The sequence below is a fragment of the Coturnix japonica genome, chromosome 8 (assembly GCF_001577835.2).
Source record: "Coturnix japonica isolate 7356 chromosome 8, Coturnix japonica 2.1, whole genome shotgun sequence".
Lineage (NCBI taxonomy): Eukaryota > Metazoa > Chordata > Aves > Galliformes > Phasianidae > Coturnix > Coturnix japonica.
Window position 1 is genome coordinate 5031464 of NC_029523.1, and position 21115 is coordinate 5052578.

The window sequence follows — 21115 nt, forward strand, 5'->3', positions numbered from 1 at the left end:
TAAGATCATCTAGTCCAGCTGTCAATGCATCGCCATCACACCCACTAAATTGGTGTGATGGGTGGTGTGAGAAGTGTCCAGGATTCCTAAATCAGCACAAGGGGAAGGAAGGTCCTGGCTGCGTATAGGTTATCCCATAGAGCAGTGTGGGAAAGCCCCATGAGTGGGGGTTTCAGAACCGAGAAGGATTGTTTCTGGAGTCTGCAATTCAGCTTTCTTTCCATCTCCCTTCCCAGGAAGTTCCTGAAGGTTCAGTGCCTGGAGAGCGGGCAATGGGAGGAGGGACGCTGCATCCCTGTGGTGTGTGAGCCACCCCCGCCAGTGTTTGAAGGCATGTACAACTGCACCCAGGGCTTTGAGCTGGACAGCCAGTGTGTCCTGAGCTGTGAGCCGCCAGGATCACGGGTGAGTGATGGGACAGGGTGGGGGTGAGCCACACGTTGGGCTTAAGAGCACTGCAAAATAGCAGGGCTGGGCATGTTGGGGCATTTGGGTACCACTTAAAGCTAAAACGGAGCTCTACTCGCTGCTGGAGATGATTGTGGTGGTGTGGGTGCCAGCAACAGCATGGAATGCACCCCAGCTTAGAGTATCTCCAGATCCTGGTTTCTCTCTGCTCTCCAGGTTCCCATTGTCTGCACCAAGGAGGGCACGTGGACGGAGGAGTTCAAGCTGTGCAAGAGCCTGAAGGGCACCTGCCCACCACCCCCAGAGCTCAACCTCGTGGAGTACAAGTGTGAGCAGGGGCACGGCATAGGTGAGGGCAGGAGAACACCCTGCAGAAACCCTGTGTTGAGTCAGCCGGCCTGGAGAGCCAGCTGGAAGGTCACAGTGACTCTTCTACTTGGGCCAATTCCCATTAAATCTATGAAAAGAAAAAAAAAATGTTTTCTTTTTTCAATCTCCTCTTGAACACAGAGCCCTAGGGTGGCTTTAGCCCTGTGCATCCCCTGGTAACTTAGAATTTGCATCAGCATAAGCACTTCTTCAGAAGCAAGGACTGACTCATCTCTAGGGCAAGCCCAGCCCTCTGTAGTGCTTTATCTCACCCTCCAGCTCTCAGTCCCACTGCAGCCTCTGCACTTAATGTGACTGCTGACATCTGCAGGGTTAATGGGGCAGGTCTGAGATAAGAGCTGGAGTGACAGCTGTGTGTAACAGGGTGCTTTCACCAGATGAGGGACCACATCATCCATTTCTTTCTAAAAGACTTGGTTTTTCAGATGCAATGCTGTCACAGTCATTACATCCCACCTTGCATCCTGCTGGGTGGGACATTAGTGTAAAACCTAAAACTGGCTGAGGCTTGGCCAAAGGTAAACTTGGCCAAAAACCTAATGTGAAGCTGAGACTGAGGTTGGGACCCACCTGCTTTGCCAAGTGGGAGTTTTACATCTTTTTGTCCTCCTGGATCATTGGAAGTCATGGTAGAAGAACTGTAAACTCTCACATAAGTCAGGGCTGGGGGAAGAAATTGTCAGCTGTTGGTAGGCAAAGGGTTTCCTTTAAATGCATCTCAAGCAGTGAGGAGCTGGCATATTGGTGTCCAACACCATCCCACAGCAGTCAGCTGCCTGCTTCCTGCTGCAGTCCCTTAAAGCTGTCTCTCCTTCCTCAGGTGCTGTGTGTGTACCTTCCTGCATTATCCCCCCCAGCGATCCAGTCATACTGCCTGAAAACATAACTGCTGAGACTATGGATCACCGCCTGCAACCGACCAGAGTCCAGGTACGCAGGGAGATAGCATGGTTTTTTCCATGAGTGTATGCTCGGGAGATGCCTCTGGGTTGTTCATCTTGGCCACCTCTGCCTTGATGTCCACTTAGAGCCTGGGATGAGCTCCACCAGGGCTGGCATGGCCAAGGACGCATCCTGCTGTGTATGCAGGTATAAGCATTTGAATGGGCTGTCCAGGGAGGTGGTGGAGTCACCATCTCTGGAGGCATTCAGGAAAGGTGGAGATGTGGCACCGAGGGATGTGGTAAATGGGCATGGTGGGATGAATTGGGCTTGGTGATCTTAGAGGACCAAGGTATATCTCAGACCTGCTTCACTCAGGCCAGCTGAGGCCATGCCTGGTATCTCTGCACCATGCCTGCTTCATCTAATTGCTATGAGGCTTCAGGCTGATTCTTCTGCTTCATAACCAGTGCTCAAGTTTTCAGCATTTCTTCCTCCTCTTTCACACACTGAGGATGCTACTGCACAGCCTCCTGCCTTCCGAGACCAAAGCTCAGTGTGAGCTACTGGATGTTATGTGAGTTTTCCAGGACTCACAGGATACCTTTGTGAATGAAGCTAAATGCAGGAATCCTGCTGACTTTTGGGATGTGCCACATGCGATTGGCAGCCAAGGTGCTTTAATGACCGAGTGCAGATCAGAATTCACCCCTGGCAGAGGGCAAGGTGTGAGCCCTGGTCCCTGAACACCTGGCAGCTGCAATGTGGCCCCGGGCAGCGTGTCCCTGCCAGGGAGGAGGTATTGCAGTTGGCTCTGCAGCCAGGACTGCTGGCCACCCGCTTGCCTCTCCCTCCCCAACCCTTACTCATTCTGAAGGCAAAACAGCTCAAATAGCTCACATAGTTTGGATCTCCGTGGCACGACTTTCCCAAAATGCAGCTCCAACGGGGTAATATTTCTTAAAATAAAACCGAGATGCAGAAGGAAGGAGGTGGAACAAAGGAAAACAAACAGTCCTTCTGGGAGCTGGCACCCCTATCCAGGCCTTCCCCTCCTACCAGGAAGCCGCAGAAAGCCCAGCAGCATCCCCATGCCATGTCTCCATGCCTTTACAGCAGCAGGATGCCCGTGGCATGTGGGATTGTAGAGCCTGAGCCTTGGATAGATCACCGGGTGGCTTGGCCACAGGTTCTCATGCAAGGGAAATATTGTGGAGAAGTGAAGTACAGTGTTATTTTGAATTGCCCCTCGCAGCATCTCTATGCCTGGGCTGCCTTGCTTTGCTCTCTGCCTCCTGCTGTGCTTGTGTTTCCAGGAGCTGCCATGCTCCCAAGGTGGTGGGGAGGATGTGACAAAACACACCAGGAGTGCAGAGGCTGCCTGGGGAGGGCATTGCTGTTTTTTATGCTCTCATTCATCGCATCCTACAGCCAAGAAGGTCTGGGAACTCATTCAAGTTGTACAGCAACCGCATACAACATATCCAATGGGGTTGGGATCCAAGCATCCTTTGGGGTGAGCAGGAATTGCTCTCTCCAGTTTCTCTGTCCCATCCCATCACAGCTGCCTTCCCTGCTCTGGCTGAGGACATTGCCTCTGGAGCTTACTCTTGGCAACCCATTGGGTTGGACTGAAGACTTGGATCAAGAAAGAGCTGAAAAATACAGTAGAAACACAGGGGTTTGTCTGCTACCACCTGCAAGGGTGCTACTACTACCCTGCCCTCTGGCCATCAGTCACTACCCTGGCATACATGGGAAGCAGATGGAGATGCCACCAGCCAGCCTGCAGCTCCCTCACCCCTCCCATCACACGCAAACCCAGGAGTAAAGCACCCCATGAAAGCATATTGAGGCAGAGCTGCTCCATCCCATGCTGAGGGTGCTGGAGCCATGTTGGTGGAAGAAAGATGTGTCCATCCATGTAACACCCCATGCTGTACAGGGCATCCTAGGACACTTTCACAGGCCAGCCGTTGTTTTATGGGGCCTCGGATTTCAAAGCCTGCTTGAGCTTTACAAGGAGGAAATTGCCTGTGTGGTGGGGCTTTTCTTCCCCCATATAATCATGAGTGTTCCCAACAACCCCCTTCTGAATTATGGGGACGGAGCGTTCCAGTTAGATGAAACTCAGTCCTCCGCATCCAGTTCTTGTGTCCAGTTGGCTGCAACTGCTGACTTAAAACCTCATAAATACCTCTGCGGTGGGGGTGAGCATGAGGCTGGTGTATCCAGCCCCAGCCAAGTCGGGGGAGTTGAGTCCCCAGGTGTCTCCCTTGTGGACACAGCTCTCAGAGCTGTGCAGGGTGAATTGATGCTGGTGTCCTGGGACAGCTGGCTGGGACGTGAGGCTGGTGCAAGTGGGAAGTTGATAAATACATCACGGTGTGTTGAGATGAACAGAGGAATCCATCTGTGGTAGTACTGGATGGCGACTTCCCAGTTTGGCTGCTGCCCACCATATGTAGTGCTGCCAGCCAAACCCAGATCCTGGTGATCCTTACTATCTCCCCTTTTCCTCTCCTGGGGGTTCATACATATACATACATATGCATCTATCTCTTTATCCAGGCTCTGCTTTGAGCAGTGTAGTCTGCTTTGTGGGTGAAGCTTGGGTTCAATGAGCTCCAAGGGGTTTCCTCCAGGCAGAGATGCAGGAGGGTGTTAGGGCTGATCTGCCTTGTGGAGCTCCAAGAGACCCTGCACCACTGGGAGCATGCTTGTGTCCTCCCTCCACCATCTCCCTAACAGTTCTTTTCTCCTCTCCTCCCCAGCACATCGTATGCACGGGCAGGCTGCAATGGTACCCAGACCCCTCTGCCATCCATTGCATCCAGTCATGTGAGGTAAGCTTCCTTTCCCAGCACATGGGACAGCTCCAGCCCTGCGGTGCAGCTGGGTAGCGCGGATGTGGGGTCTTTATGATCAGATGAAGTCTGCTATGGGTTGGCATAGTGGAGGTCTGCGATGGGTTGGCATGGAGAAAGTCTGCTGGAGTCTCGGTGTTTTGGCATTCACCCGGAGCATGCGGTCAGGGCAATGCTGGGGGTGAGCTGCAACGCGCCGCGTGGCCACGGAATGGGTCCAGGGCTTCATGCCGCGTTTCCTTCCTTGCGCTCTTCTCAGCCAACCCGGGAAGAAAATTCTAGCAAAAGGATTTCACTGGCAAGGGGTATCCCCAAAAATCGCGTGCTGACTCCAAGCCTGAATATTTCCTTAACCAGATCTGCAGTTCTAGAGTAATACGGGTCCAGAAAAGCCCTGCGTGACTCACGCGTCCAACCAAAACAAGGAGGATTTCCAGCGTCGTGTGTGCAAAACAAACCGCTCCCCAAGAATCTGCAGACAAAGAATTCCTTGCAGAAATCGGTTAGCCACTCATTTGGTTTTGAATAATTACCCGGCAAGAGAAAATCATAGGCAGCCTGGAGTCGGTTCACAGAGGAAATGAAAAATAGGCAGTCTTTGTCAAGCACGATTTGTTATTATGATTGAGGGTAAAAAAAAATATAAAGCTGGGGTGGGTGGGTGGGGTGAAGAGGGAATTTTGGAATGTTGTCTGCTAAAAATTTGGGATTTCTACCAAAAAGGAAAATGTAAATGAAGTCTACGCACCAAAAATAGCTTTGGGTTTTGCTGATTTTTTTTTTTTTTATATTATTATTATTTTTTTTTTTTTTAAATGCACTCATTTCAATGCAAATGATCAGGTTTTGCTCGCTGGTTCTGCCTAGCTCAGCTCTTTGTCAGCTGAAGGGTGGAAGAAAGGGCAGCGTGTGTGACTGTTTGTGACTGTGTGGCCTCAATGCAGCAGTGGACATGTCCCCAGAGAGGAAATGTGCTTGGCAGGATGTGCAGCAGTTATCTCCCAAACCTGGTGGCTTGTTGTGTCTTGCTCCTGTAATCTGTAAGGCAATAGGATGTTGTGTGCTAGAGAGGAGTTGGATGGCTGAGTACCAGAGCACAATGGTGGATTCAGTGCCTTGGGAAGCTCTATGTCTTCTAATTGAAGCAGGAAGGTTTTGTGGCTCATCTTGGGTCTGCGTCTTCAGTGTGAGATATCGTAAAGGATGATGGAAAAATGCCAGCTTGTTTGTTTGCATGAGAGAGAGGCACTGAGTCTAAAATCCCAGTGTCTCATAGCAGTACTCCCTGTCTTCTCATTAGCCACCTAAGCATGCTCATGGCCAACACAAGCTCTTTCTGTTCCTGGATGTTGTCATCCTCATTTACTTCTAAGGAGCATTCCCAGACAAGAATTGTAGCCTACAGCTATAACTTAAGCAAGCCAAAACCTTGCAGTGCCCTAAAAGCAGATAGATTCTACTCTCGTCATTGTTATCATATACTTTTCTACACCTTTTCTGCTTTTAATTACTCTTCCAGTAGAAATGACCGAGCAGTACACGCTCTTCCAGCTGCGGTCTCACCAAAGCCCTGCACAAAGCCTATGTGTAAATCTCTTTTGATAAGACCCAGGAACGTATCTGTCATTTCTGCAGTTGCATCAGTCTGGCAGCTCAGAGAGACCTAAGGTCAGCAAGTACACCCAGATCTTTCTCTGCATCCTTTGTTTCCAACTGATGAGCTCCAAGCTAACAGCAGATGTTTTACTATCAGCACAAGAGCTTGCCCTTCAATTTTACACAAGTGAATGTCATCCTGTTTCTCTCCCTAGTCCTCAGGTCATCTCTTTGTCAGATATCCTGATCCTCCTCTGTGGAACAATGCCTTCCTCCTTGTTAGCAATTTCATCAGCCAGGCCTGTTTTTAAGGTCACAGTCACTCACTGCAATACTAATGAAGATTCATCCTTCAGGTTGTTTTCTTTGCCCCGATGCTTTCCTTTCAGAAACAGCTCACAGCCGCCTCCTCCCTGATCTCCTCCTCTCTTCTCATGTCTTTGATTACTCTTTATGTTGGACTGATAAGCCAACCTTTTAATACATGTTTCATAGTAGACATTATACTGCCACAACTCTTCCCCAAAGGTATTGCTCAGAAGGCTGCTGGGCACTGGGGAGATGAAAAGTGTTGCCATTCCACTTCTCTGACCAAAGGAAGTGTCCCTTGGTTTCCATGTCATCTGTGCTCTCTTGCACCCCCACAGCCTCAATCCCCTTTCTCTCCTGCCTGCATCTCCCTGGGTGATCTTGGAGGCCATTTCACTTGGGGTGAATTTCTTATGGGCTGTGGAGATGCCAGACAGTGAGAGTAGGGTATGGATGAAATACAACCCATAGCCTGGCCTTGCTGCATGCCATTCCCCACTCATCCCCGCGTCTCCTTCATCTGCACAAGGAATCTTCTGCTTTTGGAGATCCTCCTGGGTTTGGCGTGGTTCAGCTCAACTTGCCAGCTGTGTGGGACGGATGTCTTAGGCCCAGATTCCTCCCTATCTAACAGTAATCCCTCACTGGAGGCACCTCCTTTTGGAGCCCAGCCTCTGCTCTCCACGCTGTTCCAGTGGCCTCTCCAGGTCCCCTCAGGTCTGAGTCACTCCTTGGAGATGCTGTCGTCTCTTACTGAGTGCCCTGGATGAGGAATTGCTTTCATCTGGCCGCCTCATTCAGGGAACAGCCCTATTCAGGAGAAGTGCAGCACTCCCAGCTGCTGGCACGGTCCCTCCCCGCAGGGTCCTCTTCAGGATAGGGCACAGTGAGCAGCAGCCAAGCCCAGCTTTGACCAACCCAGCCCCACCTCGCCAACCTCCCGCTGGAAATTTCAAGTCACCATGTAATGGCATCAGTGAGATTCTCGTTCATCTCTCTCCTCCACTGGCAGCAGACCAGCCCGCCTGCTCATCCCTCTCACTCCTCTCCCCACCTCCCTTCCCTTCCCACTAATCTGGCCGTCCATCTGCCTCCCCGTCTCTCGCTGCTCTGTGCCAAGTTCCCCATCCCCTCAGTGCAGAGGCACGTAGTTCAAGGAGAGAGAGAGTGATGTGAACCCTTCCAGAAGCCCATCAGGAATACGAGTTAGCACTGAGACGCTTTGCTTCTCGAGGGCCAGCGGAACGTCTCATCCCCTTCCATCAGTAGGAAAACAGATGGCAGCACTGGGAGGAGAGGGGAGGGGGCTGGGGAGAAGAATGGCTTGTCCCCATTGCTGTCCTGGTGCTGAGTCCATCCATGAAGGTGGCTAGTGCTTGCCACACCTGGGAAAGCAAAGCAGTCTACAGCCCACACTGCCTACCAGCTCTGCACTCTTCTTACTGCCACTTCAGGAGGAATACACTGCAGTTCAGGTGGAAAAGCCCACCTCTTTTATCACTGTCGTATTCACAGGATGGAGTAACACCACCGTCCTGAAGAGAAACGTAGGCTGCTCTTGTGGTGATCAAGCAGACATGGGCAGCCAAGCCCTTCTGCAACATTTCCACTTGCACAGGTAGCAAAGGGTTAAGTGTAGCAGGTGCAGGCACCCTTTCTGCCTTCTTAGTGAGAAACACTTGAGGTTCTGGTGCTGGTCTGAGCTCTGAGGCTCTGCCTGTCCTGCCTAAGGTCACCTGGCTGGGCTCTGAGCATCCCTGCTGGGGGACAGCCAGGAACATCAGCACGAGGCCATTGCAGGTGACAACAGCCCATGGCAGGAGGCTGTGGCTGGCGTGGGTTGCCGGGGATTTTGCAGGTCTTTCCCCCATGAGGACAAGGTCTCTCTGCCCTTGTGTGCGCTGCCGATCATGTTATCAAGATCGTAAAACGCAAAGCTGTTCTCTCTTGTGGTTTTCCTGAGTAATTGCAGTGGAAATTATGAGTTAGGGATGGAGGCATGTTTGTGGCTGCAGGCTGTTCTCGCCTCTCGTGACTCAACAGGTAGCCAGGACCCAATGGGGTCTTCTCAGCTCTTCTCAGTGCTGTGCACAAAACCATGACTTGTGTCCAGCATTTGGCAGCTGCAATTGACCCCTCCAATAGCATGTGCAGTAAAGGCAGGGGGAAGCCGCATCTAAAATCAGTGTCCCACTGTAACTTAATGCAATGGGAGATACAATGGGACCCTGATCAGAATGGGGCTGCACAGCAGGTGATGTCTTCTCTGCTCCTGGTCTGTAGGGCAATGGGGCACCCCAGCTGCTCTGAAAAGTGGCCAGATATCTCAGCATGGCCATTTAAATTCACTCTCTTTGTGGTGTTAATGCACTGGCACAGGCTGCCCAGGGATGTGTTGGAATCACCATCCCTGGAGGTATTCAAGAGCTGTGGAGATGTGGTACTGCCACCTGCCTTGATAGGGTGGAGAGGATCCTTCTGCAAGGAATGTGGCTGCTGTTCCTTCAGGCGTCCCACCAGAGCCTACAGGCCCATGTGCTCCAGGTGAGCACACACCTAATGAGTTGCTCAAGACTCTGGCACATTCCCATGTAGGACACAGTGTGTGCCACGTCTCAAGAGAACGTGGTGAAGCAATCCATGTGACTAAACTGCAGTTTGTGGTCAGCGTGGGCTCAGATGCAGCCCCTGACTTGAAAGGGGAAAGCCCTGGGTGGCAGGCAGCTCTCTGGAGGTGGAACTGTACAGATACCTGCTGGGCACGTTTCCATGCTGCTTAGCTTTGGCTGTGGGCTGACCCAGCACAGATTGCTTCTCCTCCAGCATTCCCCTGAGCTGTGCTTTTCCTGCCCTGCACACAGATTGATCATAGAAAACAGGTTTTCCTAAGGGGCAAAGCAAATGGATGGGCACCCAGAGACCACACAGCAGCACCAGGCCAGGAACAGGCTGCAGAACCCCACATCCTGCTTCCTTCTTTCAGACATTGCAGCTGGGGATGCAGACAGGAGTGGAAAACCACTGAAGGCACCTACTGAAATCAGAATCATTGAGTCGCATTTGACAATAAACAAACATCCCTGAGCGCAGCCCAGCCAACTGCTCTTCCAACACGAATATTCCCCTTCAGCTCCTTCATCCCTCGTACATTGTTTTTCTTTCTGTTTAAGATCTGTAACAAGAACTTGGCAGAAACCAGATACAAGTGGGTCAGGAGGCCCTTGTGGTTTTCAGGGCTTGTTTTTCATAACCCGTCCTATCCTGCAACATACTTTGCACGAAGGGCTTGGCAGGCGATGGCTCTGCCAGCAGCGGGCATGGTGCTGAGGGCAGGATGGCAGGTTTATGGCATGGGGAGCCCTGGGGACACCCCTTGAAGACCCTCAGGCTTGCAAGGAGTGCTATGTGCATGTGGCTTCTTCCTAAACTGCCCCTTGCTTATTCTTTCCTGCCTTTGGGTTATTCCTCCTGTTCTCTGAGCGGTGAGATCAGGGTGTACAAAGGACAAGGCTAAGGGGACACCTGGAGAAGATGTGATTGATAATGAATGGCTTGGGGGCACCAGTAAGCTCAGAAACAACTGACACTTCTTCATTTCATTTCCAAGCCATCCTGGGGGCATGTGGCTCCAAGGGGGGATATTAGCAACAATTTCTAAAGAAGGAACAGTCATGCACTGGCACAGGCTGCCCAGGGATGTGGTGGGGTCACTATCCATGGTGGTGCTTAAGAACCATGGAGATGTGGCACTGAGGGACATGGGCAGTGGGCATGGAAGGGTGGGCTGGGGTTTTGGACTTGGGGATTTAGAAGTCTTCTCCGATCTTAATGATTCTACGATTCTAAAACGAGCACAGAAATGGCTCAGGGGACAGAAACCAGGTAGCACAGAAATAGTGGATAAAACACTGGTGCTGCACAGATTCATTCCTTTTTTGTCTTCTCCCAGACACTTGGTCACAGGTCTCAGGTGCTTCTTGCCAAATTTCTTTTGCTCTCCACCCTCAAGGTCTCTTCCCCTGTGCACAGCAGCTGGGCAGCACTCACTTGCTCTTCAGAGTGGCACAGGGCAGCGAGGCATCCCAAAAATCTTCTTGACCAGGAGCCAGCCCTGTTCCCTCTTTGTCCCTCTCTGTGTTTTTCAGAGCTGATTTCCTCCTTGCGTGCCAGAGAGCCTCAGGAAGGAGAGAGAGGGAGAGTCAGCATGCTCGGGGTGTTGGGGAGGGGGGAGCAAAAATAATGAAATAAAAGGCACACTGCAATAGAGAGAGGGCCAAGAAAAATATTCAATCCAAACAATGAACATTGTCATTTCCTCCCACAGTCTGCATTCCCCGTCAACTTCCCTGGGCAAGCTGGAGGAGCCAAGAATTGCCGGGCTCCTTGCCCCACCAGCGGCAGTGTGTGCAAGGAAGGGGATGCATCCTTGGGACACTGTGCTGTAGCATCCCTCTAACTGTGGCTGTGGCTGGAGGGACAGGGAGCACCCTGCTTTTTCTATAGGGGAACAGTGCTTTGGAGTGGTGCTGAAGGGTTGGAACAAGGGCTTTTCCATGTGATGTTTTCCAGGGACACACGTGAAGATCGTGGGGTGGTGGATGCATTGGACGGTTGGGTAAACCTGGCTATTAACAAGGTTTTGGGCACACTTTGTGTCCTCCTAGACACTTCCTGGAATAGCAGAGCTTTCCTGGGGCTGCAGTGGGGTGGCAAAGAAGGAAAGGGATAGAGGTGACCCCCTGCCTCCAGCCCCAGGGCAACTCAATGTCCTGTGGCCATCAGCCCAGCTTTGGGCTGACACTCATCTACCAACTGGCTTCCACCTGCCTGAGTTACGAGCCACTGCTTTTTTGTGTCTGGCAGTGAGCACCTGCTGGTGCTTCTGGAAAACCATGTGCACAGCAAGTAGAGGCATGTCCCTGTAGAGGTTATCACCCAGCCACGACCCTGCTTCCTTTACTGCACCAACTCCCTTTGATCTCCAGTCTGCACCAGCTCCCTTTGATCTCCAGTCTTTCCATGGAGCTTGGCAGTGACATCTCCAAGGCTGGTCTCTGCCTGTTGCCCATTCCAGAATGGTGCTCCCCTGCTCTTCTGGGGCTGCTACAGCTGAGAAGAGCAAAGGCACCTGCAGAGTAAAACATGGCCATCATAGAATGCAAAGGATCTGAAGACCATTAAAACCCAAAATACTGTTGCCCAAAGGAGAGGACACAAAGACAGCAGGAGGTTTTCTGACTTGGAAGAAGCAGAAGAGCAACCTAACTGCCCTCCTTGCATGGAATCAGTGTGGCTGCAAAGCGCAGGACCTGCACAGCATCCTAGAAGCTGGAAGGAAACATTTTGCTTATGGAGGCTGAATTCTGAAACTAGGATCTGGGCTTTCTCTAGCTATAGGCAGATGGAAATCACAAGCATTTTCCACAGCAGCACAGAAGAGCTGTTCAGTACATAATTGGCCAGGTGCACACTGCATTTTTTTTCTTTTCCCCTTTTTTTCCACCTTTCTCTGAAGCATCTGGAATGGGTCATTGCCAATAGGAAGGTGCTGGGCCTTCAGGTCTGCTCAACCAGAGCAAAGCCTGCATTTCTGAGAAATGCTGTTCACCAAGTGCCCGTGACGCAGCACCAAAATATGTGCAATACTGATGGCATCTGTGGTTTATCCGTTCTGCTTCTCTGCCTTCTCCAAACCCAGCCTCTCTGGCTGCCTTGCTCACCACTGTTCCTGTCACACCCTTCCAAGCTCTTTCACAGTGAATCAACCTACATATAAGATTGAAGAAAAGCATCTGGACCCCATTCACCTAGCTGATGACTTTGGGATAAGAACAAAGGAGATGGCTCTTGCTCCTATATTGTCTGGTCTGGTTCATCTGCAGGGACAGAGCCAGCAGCCTCAGCTCATACTCTGGGAACTGTACAGGAGTGAGGGGAAAATGTTGTGAGCAAAACACTGGGTGCACAATTGCTATTTTTATTAGGGCAGCACATTGCCTGGCCCTGCGGTGCCAGGTGCCATTCTCCACATGCTAACACATGCCCTGGCAATGCTCCTTCCAAGACTCAAGATGGATGACAAAGCCCAGCTCTTACTGTCATGCAAGCTGGCCATGCAGCTCCCCATCATGTCCTAACTCACTTCCAAGTCCTCCTGGAGCCCTTGGCACAGTCTGGCCTCCCTTCGCCCCATGCAGGTGTTGTTTCCTACAGAGCCACACACTGTGTGGAAGCATCCGTAGGTGATTTTCTCTCTCAGATCACTTGTTCATACTTAGTTGCACTGCCTGTGTCTTCCTCTAGACTCTTGCAAGACCACGATGACACTAACACAAGCACGGACCAAGGGAAGCCAAGGGCAGCACCACGGTTTGCTCTTTCTGCTTGTAAGAACTGGAGCTGGCTGGAGGCTCTGTGGCAAAGCAGCAGGATTCATGGCATCTCCCTCACAGATCCAGTGAGAGCCTCAGCATCTCCTCGTCAGCCCAACTCTGGTTGCTCCCCTTGATCTCCCGTTGTCCTGTAAGCAATGAGACTGAACCTGTCCTGGCGCTGCGAGGAACAAGGCCAGTGTCCCCAACCCATACTCCTGGCTCTCAAGAGTCTCCAGTCCAATTAGTCATTTCTTATTTTCCCCTCATACGTTTTTCCAATGTAATTTGGAGCATGAGCTGTTAAGTTTCCCCAACATGTGTTGCCATAGGAGCCTATATTTGTTTGGGGTGGGGAACGGGCTCTGGCGGATTGAGGAAAGGGGGCAATTAGCCCTAATAGTTATAGAGAGAAAGTGAGAGCGTCTCCTTGCCCATCCTGTTCCTGCCTCTGTCCTCCCCCACCTTGCACACAAAGCACGATCTGGAAATCGTTTCAGACCTGCGCAGCTGGGACCGGCAATCCTCCGTGGTAATTAGATGGAAACTACAGAAGCAGCGGGTGTTGTTTTGCCAATGAGTCATGAAACATGGAGTGAAGCTCAAGGAAAAACTCCAACATGAAAGAAAATTATGTCCAGAGCGCGTCACCATCAGCGGCCAGTCCCCCGCCTGCATCCTGCACCTGCCAGCCCTTGCCCAACAGAGACTTCTGCTCTCCATTCTTTCAGAGCCATTGGGGACCCTCATTGGAAGAGGAGTGCTTACCCTTTTGTATTCTTGCAACTGCACCTTGAAGTCCTCTGATTTATCACTTGACCATTGAAATGGCCTGACTGCTTTCCTGAGCTAAGGGATGGTCAGAGTTCTACCAGGAGCCCCTTATGATGACAGCAGGAGGATGGCCACAGTTGTTCAGCCAGTAGCTGCCAGTGCAGAACAGGAGAAATATTTCAGTGCTAATCACCCAGATAATGAATGGCCTCTCCATTCTGTTAACACATCCCATTGTTGCTTGGCCGTGCTTATGTGGATCTGTGCTAAATAAACTTCGGCTATAGCTCCTGACAGCTCTTTGCAAGCACTCCCCATGCACGCTGCTGGGTTGCACCAGTTGTGCAGCGTTGTTTCTCAGGCCCAGCTGGCTGCTGCTCAGCCCCAGTTACTTGTTTCTCTTCTCTAATCAGATGACTCATGTAACTAGACCAAAAAAAAACCTAAGTGGATTTCTGAATGGCTGTTTGCGCTGTTTAATGTTTCTGGTCAGAAAGCTATTCTGCTGGAATAGGTTTCTGCTTCCACAGTACAGATGAAAGTAAGGAAGGCTTGTTAATGTTCAGGCATTAGTTTGAGCTGCGCAAAAACAGGCTCTGCACATCCCCAGCAGATCAAGGAGATCCCATGGTGATTTACAGCAGAGCAGCAAAGGGCACTGGGCTGTGCCACTCAATGAAAGTCCTTCACTACTCAACCATATTCTGAAGCTAGAAGGAGGCCTTGTTGCCAGTATTTCTCTTTATCAGTAGGGTTAATGCTTTCTCTACTCAAGCCAGAATTGGATTTTGGCTGCAGGGAGTAAGTGCTCGAAGATCTGTTTTTCCCATCTGACCACTGGATGAATAGGCTTGTAGTCCAGTTTGGTGGAGCTATGTGCTGTAGAGGGGCTAGAGCTGCCTCTAGAGTCTAGAGTACCGTAGGGACATGTCTTCTGACATCAGAGTCAGACCAAGAAACTTCTGGAAATGAGTTAGTCCTTGCAACCAGTGTTTGTAAATTCTTGGCTTTGCTCAGGCACAAGAACTTCTGGGGCACTCCTAACCTTGGACTCTGTAGTCCAAGGGAGATAAAGCATCTGCCTTCCTGAAATTGAGCATCTACTGATCCTCATGACCACCTCTCTGCTCCTGGCTGCCCAAGCCAGGTCACCAAGCTCAATTTCGGAGCCAAGCTCATCAGAAGGAAGGTTTCTGATGGGAAGAGTAGTGATGGAGAGAAGAGCTGGATCAGCCTCTTACAAGGCCATGTGAACATGCACAGCTGCACTGCGGTACCATTGCATGAGAGCATTGTAGCTTGCTGAGGATGTGGGATCTCTGGTCTTGGGGGGAACTTTGCCCCTTCGAACAACCTTTTCAGCAACTGCTTGTTTCTGTAGCCCTTCCTAGCAGATGGCTGGTGTGACACCATCAACAACAGGGCATACTGCCAGTACGACGGAGGTGACTGCTGCTCCTCCACGCTGTCCTCCAGGAAGGTGAGTGAGCATTCTCCGCTGTATGTGCATTTGTGATTAAGTGGTCCCCATTAGCCGTGCTTTGCTGGCTGTGGAACCAGGCCTGCAGTGCAATTCTCCCATCAACAAACCCATGATTTTAAACCAAAACCAGCTGAAGCTGATAGACATCATTCCACTGATTACAGTGAGGTTTGGACTCACGCCAGTGAGACCGAGAGCTCAACCAGGCTCCTGCTGAGGCTCACAGGATTCCCTCTCACTTTGGGAAATAAGTCCTGAATACATGCCTTCCATAGGATGTAGCACTAGTCATGGTGAGTCAGAAGTCACCTTGTTGTAAAACTGAGTGATCTCAAGGGAATTTGGCATTTTGGCATGGTCTGTTGGCATCTGCTATGAGCTGCCTTTCCCAATTCTCCTTGGGAGAGGAAAAAAAACCAAGAAAACAAAACAGGAGAAATAGCATATAGGAAGAAACTTGGCATTAGAGCTGTGCAGACCCTCTTTTGTCTCCCACCACAACCACCCCTCCCACCTAACTTGCTACCCAACGCTCACGGCCCATCCTTCCTAAACATATCCAGCAGCAAAACAAAGCATAGGGCACGAGAGGATTTCTCAGTGCAAAAATATGTGAATTTGGATCTTCTCATCTTTGTTGTGGAGCTTGAATCATTTTTCCTTTCATCACACGCACACACGGAGTAAGGTAAAAATGAAACCCTGGGAAGATCCAGTTGAGATAGGACAGAAGAGGCTTTACAGCCAGGTGATGAGTGAAACCTCCACACTGATAGCACATCTCAGAGCAGGGCATGGCTCTCGGTGTTTGAGGCATCTGGATCTCTGGCCAAAATAAAGGACAGGCAGTCCCAAGGAGACACAGCCCAGTTCGTGTGCCCCACAGGCAGCTCTCCAGCAGCACGAGCCTCTTGTGTTTCTCTCTTAAGGACGGAACACACCAAATTCTCCAGCCTCTCACTGGCTGTCAAAAATCAGATATGCTCCCACAGTAAGAAAAACTCCAGGCTCTGAGCCTGGTTTGCATAAAGCCTCCATAGGAACTGGTTATCTCAACTCCCATGGCCCACTGCTGGACATCTGTTAACCAGGAGCCAGATACTGTGCTGGTGCCCTGCCACCCTGCTCTGCTGTCATCAGCTGAAGTGGCATAAGCTTGCTTGGCTGGATACAGTTGATGTAGTGCAATAAATCTCTCTCATGCATGTGAATTACTATAGATGGACCCACTGCCTCTCCTACTGAAGGTCATTCCTGCCCACACTGTTTCCAGCCTACCTAGGTTTTCTTTATCTGTTGCATACAAGAACTGTAGGCATATAACTTGGTTCCCACACCAAGTAATATGGAGGTTGCTGTGGGTGGGAGGTGCTGAGTTCCTCCAAGAGGTGAAGAGGACAAGGCTGTGCTATGGTTGAGCCCGGAGAACCAGCCCATACCAAGGTGGAGAAAGGTTATGGAGGTGAGCAAAGGGATCTGAGAGTGGAGGCTTGATCTGGGCTAACATCTCCTTTGTGTCTCTGCAGGTGATCCCATTCGCTGCTGACTGTGACCAGGACGAGTGTACGTGCCGTGACCCGGCAGCTGAGGAGAACCAGTAGCAGTGGCATGGAGGGCCTCTATCAGTCAGGCGAGTGCCGGAGGAGCGAAGGGACACCCAAGGAGGCAGTAGGGTGCCAGGGCAGCGGGCACAAGGATGAGCCAGACAGGAGGATGGCAGTGGAGGCCGCCGAGCAGGTGGTAGCTATGGAAGAGGAGGACAGGTGGTCCCATCCCCATCCCCAATAGGCTCCTGCCGGGGACTTCGGGTCCAGCCCAAGGGGCTCCGCACGGGGTCCAGCACCGGGAGCCTGGACGCGGCTGCAGCCATGTGTCCTGGTGCAGCGTTTTTGCTCTGGATTTTGTCACTATTCACTCCCCTCCCTCTGCTGTACAGGCTTCTTTTAGCAAGGTCGAGGTAGTTGTGATCTCTGCAAATATTTAAACTTAATTATATATATATATATATACATATATATATATAATATATATAAAATATTATATATTATATTTTCTTTGCTCTTGATGAAGCTGAGAAAGGATACCTTTTGTCACACACCCATGCTGCTGTGAAGTACAAACCATTGGGAAAAGTGCAGGTCAGGGCAGGAAGAGCAGGGAATTTCCCCTCGTTTGTGGAGCAGAAGCTGGAAGGATGACAGAGAGAGAAGCCAAACGTCCCAGCCAAGCTAGAAGGGAGTTCCTGGTGGATGGTGTGGAGGCCAGGACCTCGAGGTACTCTCAGTATCCGCTGATGGCAAGTTTTGCTCTTGGGATTCACTGTAGCTTTGCCTTGCTCTGGTCCTGGAGCAGGATTTTGAGGTTGAAAAGGAGTGTTGTGCCCTAGACTTACCTCGGCTGTTGAGACCCAGATAGATGAGGGTTGTGATGGGCAAGCCAGAATAACTGTGATGCTCTACAATGAAGAGGCTGATGGAATCCTCCTTTCCTTTCCCCGTGTCTCCAAATACGAGCTTCAACAGTACAGTCAGCAGATCTTGGACTAGACCAAGCCCTGTAGCACAGGGAGAGGCAGAACCCCAGTGACCCATCAGGACACTTTGAGCACCATCTCCCACTGAGCTTTCCTTATCACTGTCTCTGTGGCCCATTGCACTGCATGCCCAGTACAGCCTTGCTTCGGTCTCTTCTTCCTAAAAATAACAAGTGAAAACCTTCATATTTGCTCCTAGCCTCAAAAGAGCCCAGCAAGAAACCTTGGCCCTCGGGGCTGATTCCACAGGCCCATAGAGACAGAGGGTAGGGAAGGTACTGGCTCAGCTGGGACTGTTACTGCTGGTTTTATGCTACAAAGAGAAAAGGGATGGAAAGATGAGAACAGAGAAAGGACCGTGGGGCAGGAGCACAGAAACCCATCCGTATCCAGGAACTCTGCATCCCCAGAGATGGAAGCCCCACATCTGCCTCGCTACATCCCCAGAGCACGGATTGAGTCAGTGGAGCCAGGCTCCGAACCAGGGTTTGTCTGGCACCAAGCGATGGAGAGAGGGTGACACGGTGTGGAGAGACCAGGGAACGTCAAGGCATCCTTAGATTCTTTCTAGCATCCTCCCCGCAGCCCACGTTGTCAGGCATCTCCAGGAGTTACGTTTGGCTGGAGGACAGGAGCAGGGGGCAGAGGCACCTGGACATCCCAGCAGTCCCAGGCAGGAGATGCCGTGTCCTCCTCTGAGCCTTTTCCCTATCCCTCACCCCACGGGCAGCCTTAGTGTCCCAACCTGCTCCGTCACAGATACAGCAGGACTGAGGGACACCTTGGGGACCTGCTGGCCATGGTAACCACACATACATAGGGTGCAGGTGACATAAGGAGGGAGATGGGAGAATTTCAAGCCCTAGTATCTTACCTGCTCCATGTCAGCACTACTCGGGCACTTACGTGTTTAGATGCCAACATTTGACTTACTTTTTGGGGATTAAAATCATTGTCTTGGACGTGACCCATCCCTGATCACCATGGGCATAAAGGCTGGTGGGCAAGGTGCTGGCTTGGCTGTGGGACATTTGTGCTTCCCATGGATGGATAGCTTCTACGTACCAAAATATTGTTCTTCTATAGCAACACTGAGTGGTTTGTGTCCCCTTTAGGGTTTTATTCACAATGGAGGCTGCTGCTATTTTTATTTTTTTGTATTTGATAATTATTTTTTATAAAAATCTATGAAAAATAAATAATCTTCTCATCCTTCATCTCTCTTGCTTCCTTGCTTCTACTGAAGTTGGGCTGGGAAGATGGTTGGTCACTTAACAATTTGGGGAAGCACTCTTAAGTACCTTTTCTTCTTCCCTTCTTTCTTTTTCTTCCTTCCCTCCTTCCTCCCTCCTTCCTTTCTTTTCTACCAGATATTCCTTGTGTATGTGCACAAAAAAGCCCTGCATGAAGTGGGCAGCCTCACCATAGTGCCCAGGTGCAAAGACACAGGGACCAAAATGAACTGCTGCCACAATACCAGATGATCCCTGTCCCATGGATGACCCCCAGATCCCACAGACAACCCATGTCTCCAAAGCAGAGGACACCAGTTGGTGGCCAGTGTCCCCTTCTCCATATCCTGGCTCCTACCACTCACCTGCTATAGCACATAGTGCAGAGCCCCGGCTCCACCTGGCAGGATTTGAGCAGCCCAAATCTGTGCTGGGAGCTGTTTGTCTTTCCTCTGCCATGCCTGCCTTGCAGATGGCGGAGAAGGTGAGTCATGGCTGAGCAAGTGGAAAGGTCGGGAAGAGCTGGAAAACACAGGCGGAGGTGGGCTGGGGACTGATGGATGCTGTGGGGCAGCACCTGGACTGGAAGGCTTCCTCTTCCTGCTCCTGATGACACACAAAGGCCTCTCTATCTGCAGATTGTGGACTTCCATCAGAATCAGACTTACTTCTACAGAAAACAGGGCATTAAGAGCTTCTGCAGCCTCCAGCAACCAAGACTAGGTTTTGCACTTAGAATAATGTCTATGGCAGTAGCTAAGTGAAGAGCTGGTTTCTCATCCCCTCCTTTTCACCAAGCACCGGACTTCAGAGCAAGAGGCTGACCTCTACATTCCCAAGACAAAGGGTACACAGTTTAACAAGGATGGTGGTGCTCTGCAGACTGGATTTGGGAAAGCTTTGGCAGCAATTGCACTTCAGGATGGCCAACAGCAACCCTAGTAACACATCTGTTTGCTGCTGGGGAGCTGAGGAATGCTAGCAGGAGCAAGACTGGGCTTTGCCTACCCCTTCTCCAGACCCTAAAGCTGCTGCTTAGTTTCAGCTGGTGGTGTATCCCTTATAGCCCACTTTGCCAATTTTGAAGTGAATTTATCCCTTTGCTTTTAAACCAAATGACCCTTGAGGAGGTTGCATTTCCAAACCAAGCCATTTCACAATTCAATGGTTGAATGGTTCATAGAATTATAGAATGGCTTAGGTTGAAAGGGACATTAAAGATCACCTAGTTTCAACCCCCCTGCCACAGACAGGGTTGCCAACTGTTAGATAGGACTGTTCTTTGAAGGTGTGATGAGGCAGCCACATTGGATTGCTCATGCTTGCAACAACACACCCTGGAAACACATAGCCCCTCTGCTCTTCCTCCTCCTCATCACCATCCTCCTTCTCCTCCTCTTCCACAGGTTATAGTGCAGTGACTGCCACAGTACTTAGCTGCATGGAAAATAGCAGGAAGAAAGCATTGGGTATATTTTTAACTCTCTCTTTTTTTTTTTTTTTTCAATTAAGCAGTGGAAAGAGAAAAAAATCAAGTTGTTCCATAATACTTAACAACGTCTGCTTTCTGATGGATTTGTGCTCTACAGCCTTTGAATTCCCCCTCTCTCTCCCATACATTCATAGGCATCCTGTCTCCCATATGTGGCAGACTCAGGGTCTCCCACCTGTCTGGCAGAGCTGGTGGGAAAATAATCCTGGTGAAGGGGCCAACTACAGGCATGCTGTAGTTGTTATGAGCAGTGGAAACAAAATCACACTACACAAGACTTCTAAGGCATCCTTATCACCTGCTAATCTGCTCAGGCACTGATTTTCACATCACTCGTAGGCAGTCAGTGTTCTTTATGCTGCTGGACCTCTGTCAAAAGTCTGCCAAAAGGAGCCCAAGGTTCCCCAGGGGTGGTTGGCCGCCAGACAGCACCATCCATTCACATTATAGATGAAAAGAAACAGGTTAATTTGAGACTCTGCTCCCAAATTCCCAGCATTCCTGGAGGTTTCCAGATCAAGGACTGAGAACCCCTGAGTGAAGGTGCATCATCCTTCCCAAAACCCAAACTCCAACAGGCAGCTGTGCCATCCCATGGAGCAGGTAGGCAAAGTGCAGGACGTGGCTCCAGCAGTGTTTTGGGACTTGGCTACCCAGAGCAGACAGTTAAACCTGTAGGAAGAAGCACCAAGTTCAAAGGCTGTGAGCTTCTATCCACCACCACCAGATTACACCAGCAGGACCAAAGCTATAAACAAACACCCTAGTTTGCCAGGGC

At 50.6% G+C, this 21115-nt stretch overlaps 1 protein-coding gene across 2 annotated transcripts in view; it reads left to right on the plus strand.

Moving 5' to 3' along the window:
• PAPPA2 (pappalysin 2) overlaps nt 1-18830 on the plus strand; it is a 69127-nt gene extending 50297 nt beyond the window's left edge. For both annotated transcript variants that reach the window (XM_015869546.2, XM_032446143.1), the window contains exons 17-22: nt 237-405; nt 625-757; nt 1619-1728; nt 4455-4526; nt 14979-15077; nt 16607-18830. In XM_015869546.2, the coding sequence (XP_015725032.1) occupies nt 237-405; nt 625-757; nt 1619-1728; nt 4455-4526; nt 14979-15077; nt 16607-16681 (658 nt within the window). In that variant the 3' untranslated portion in view covers nt 16682-18830. The remainder of the gene's footprint in view (nt 1-236; nt 406-624; nt 758-1618; nt 1729-4454; nt 4527-14978; nt 15078-16606) is intronic.
• The last annotated feature ends 2285 nt before the right edge of the window (nt 18831-21115 follow it).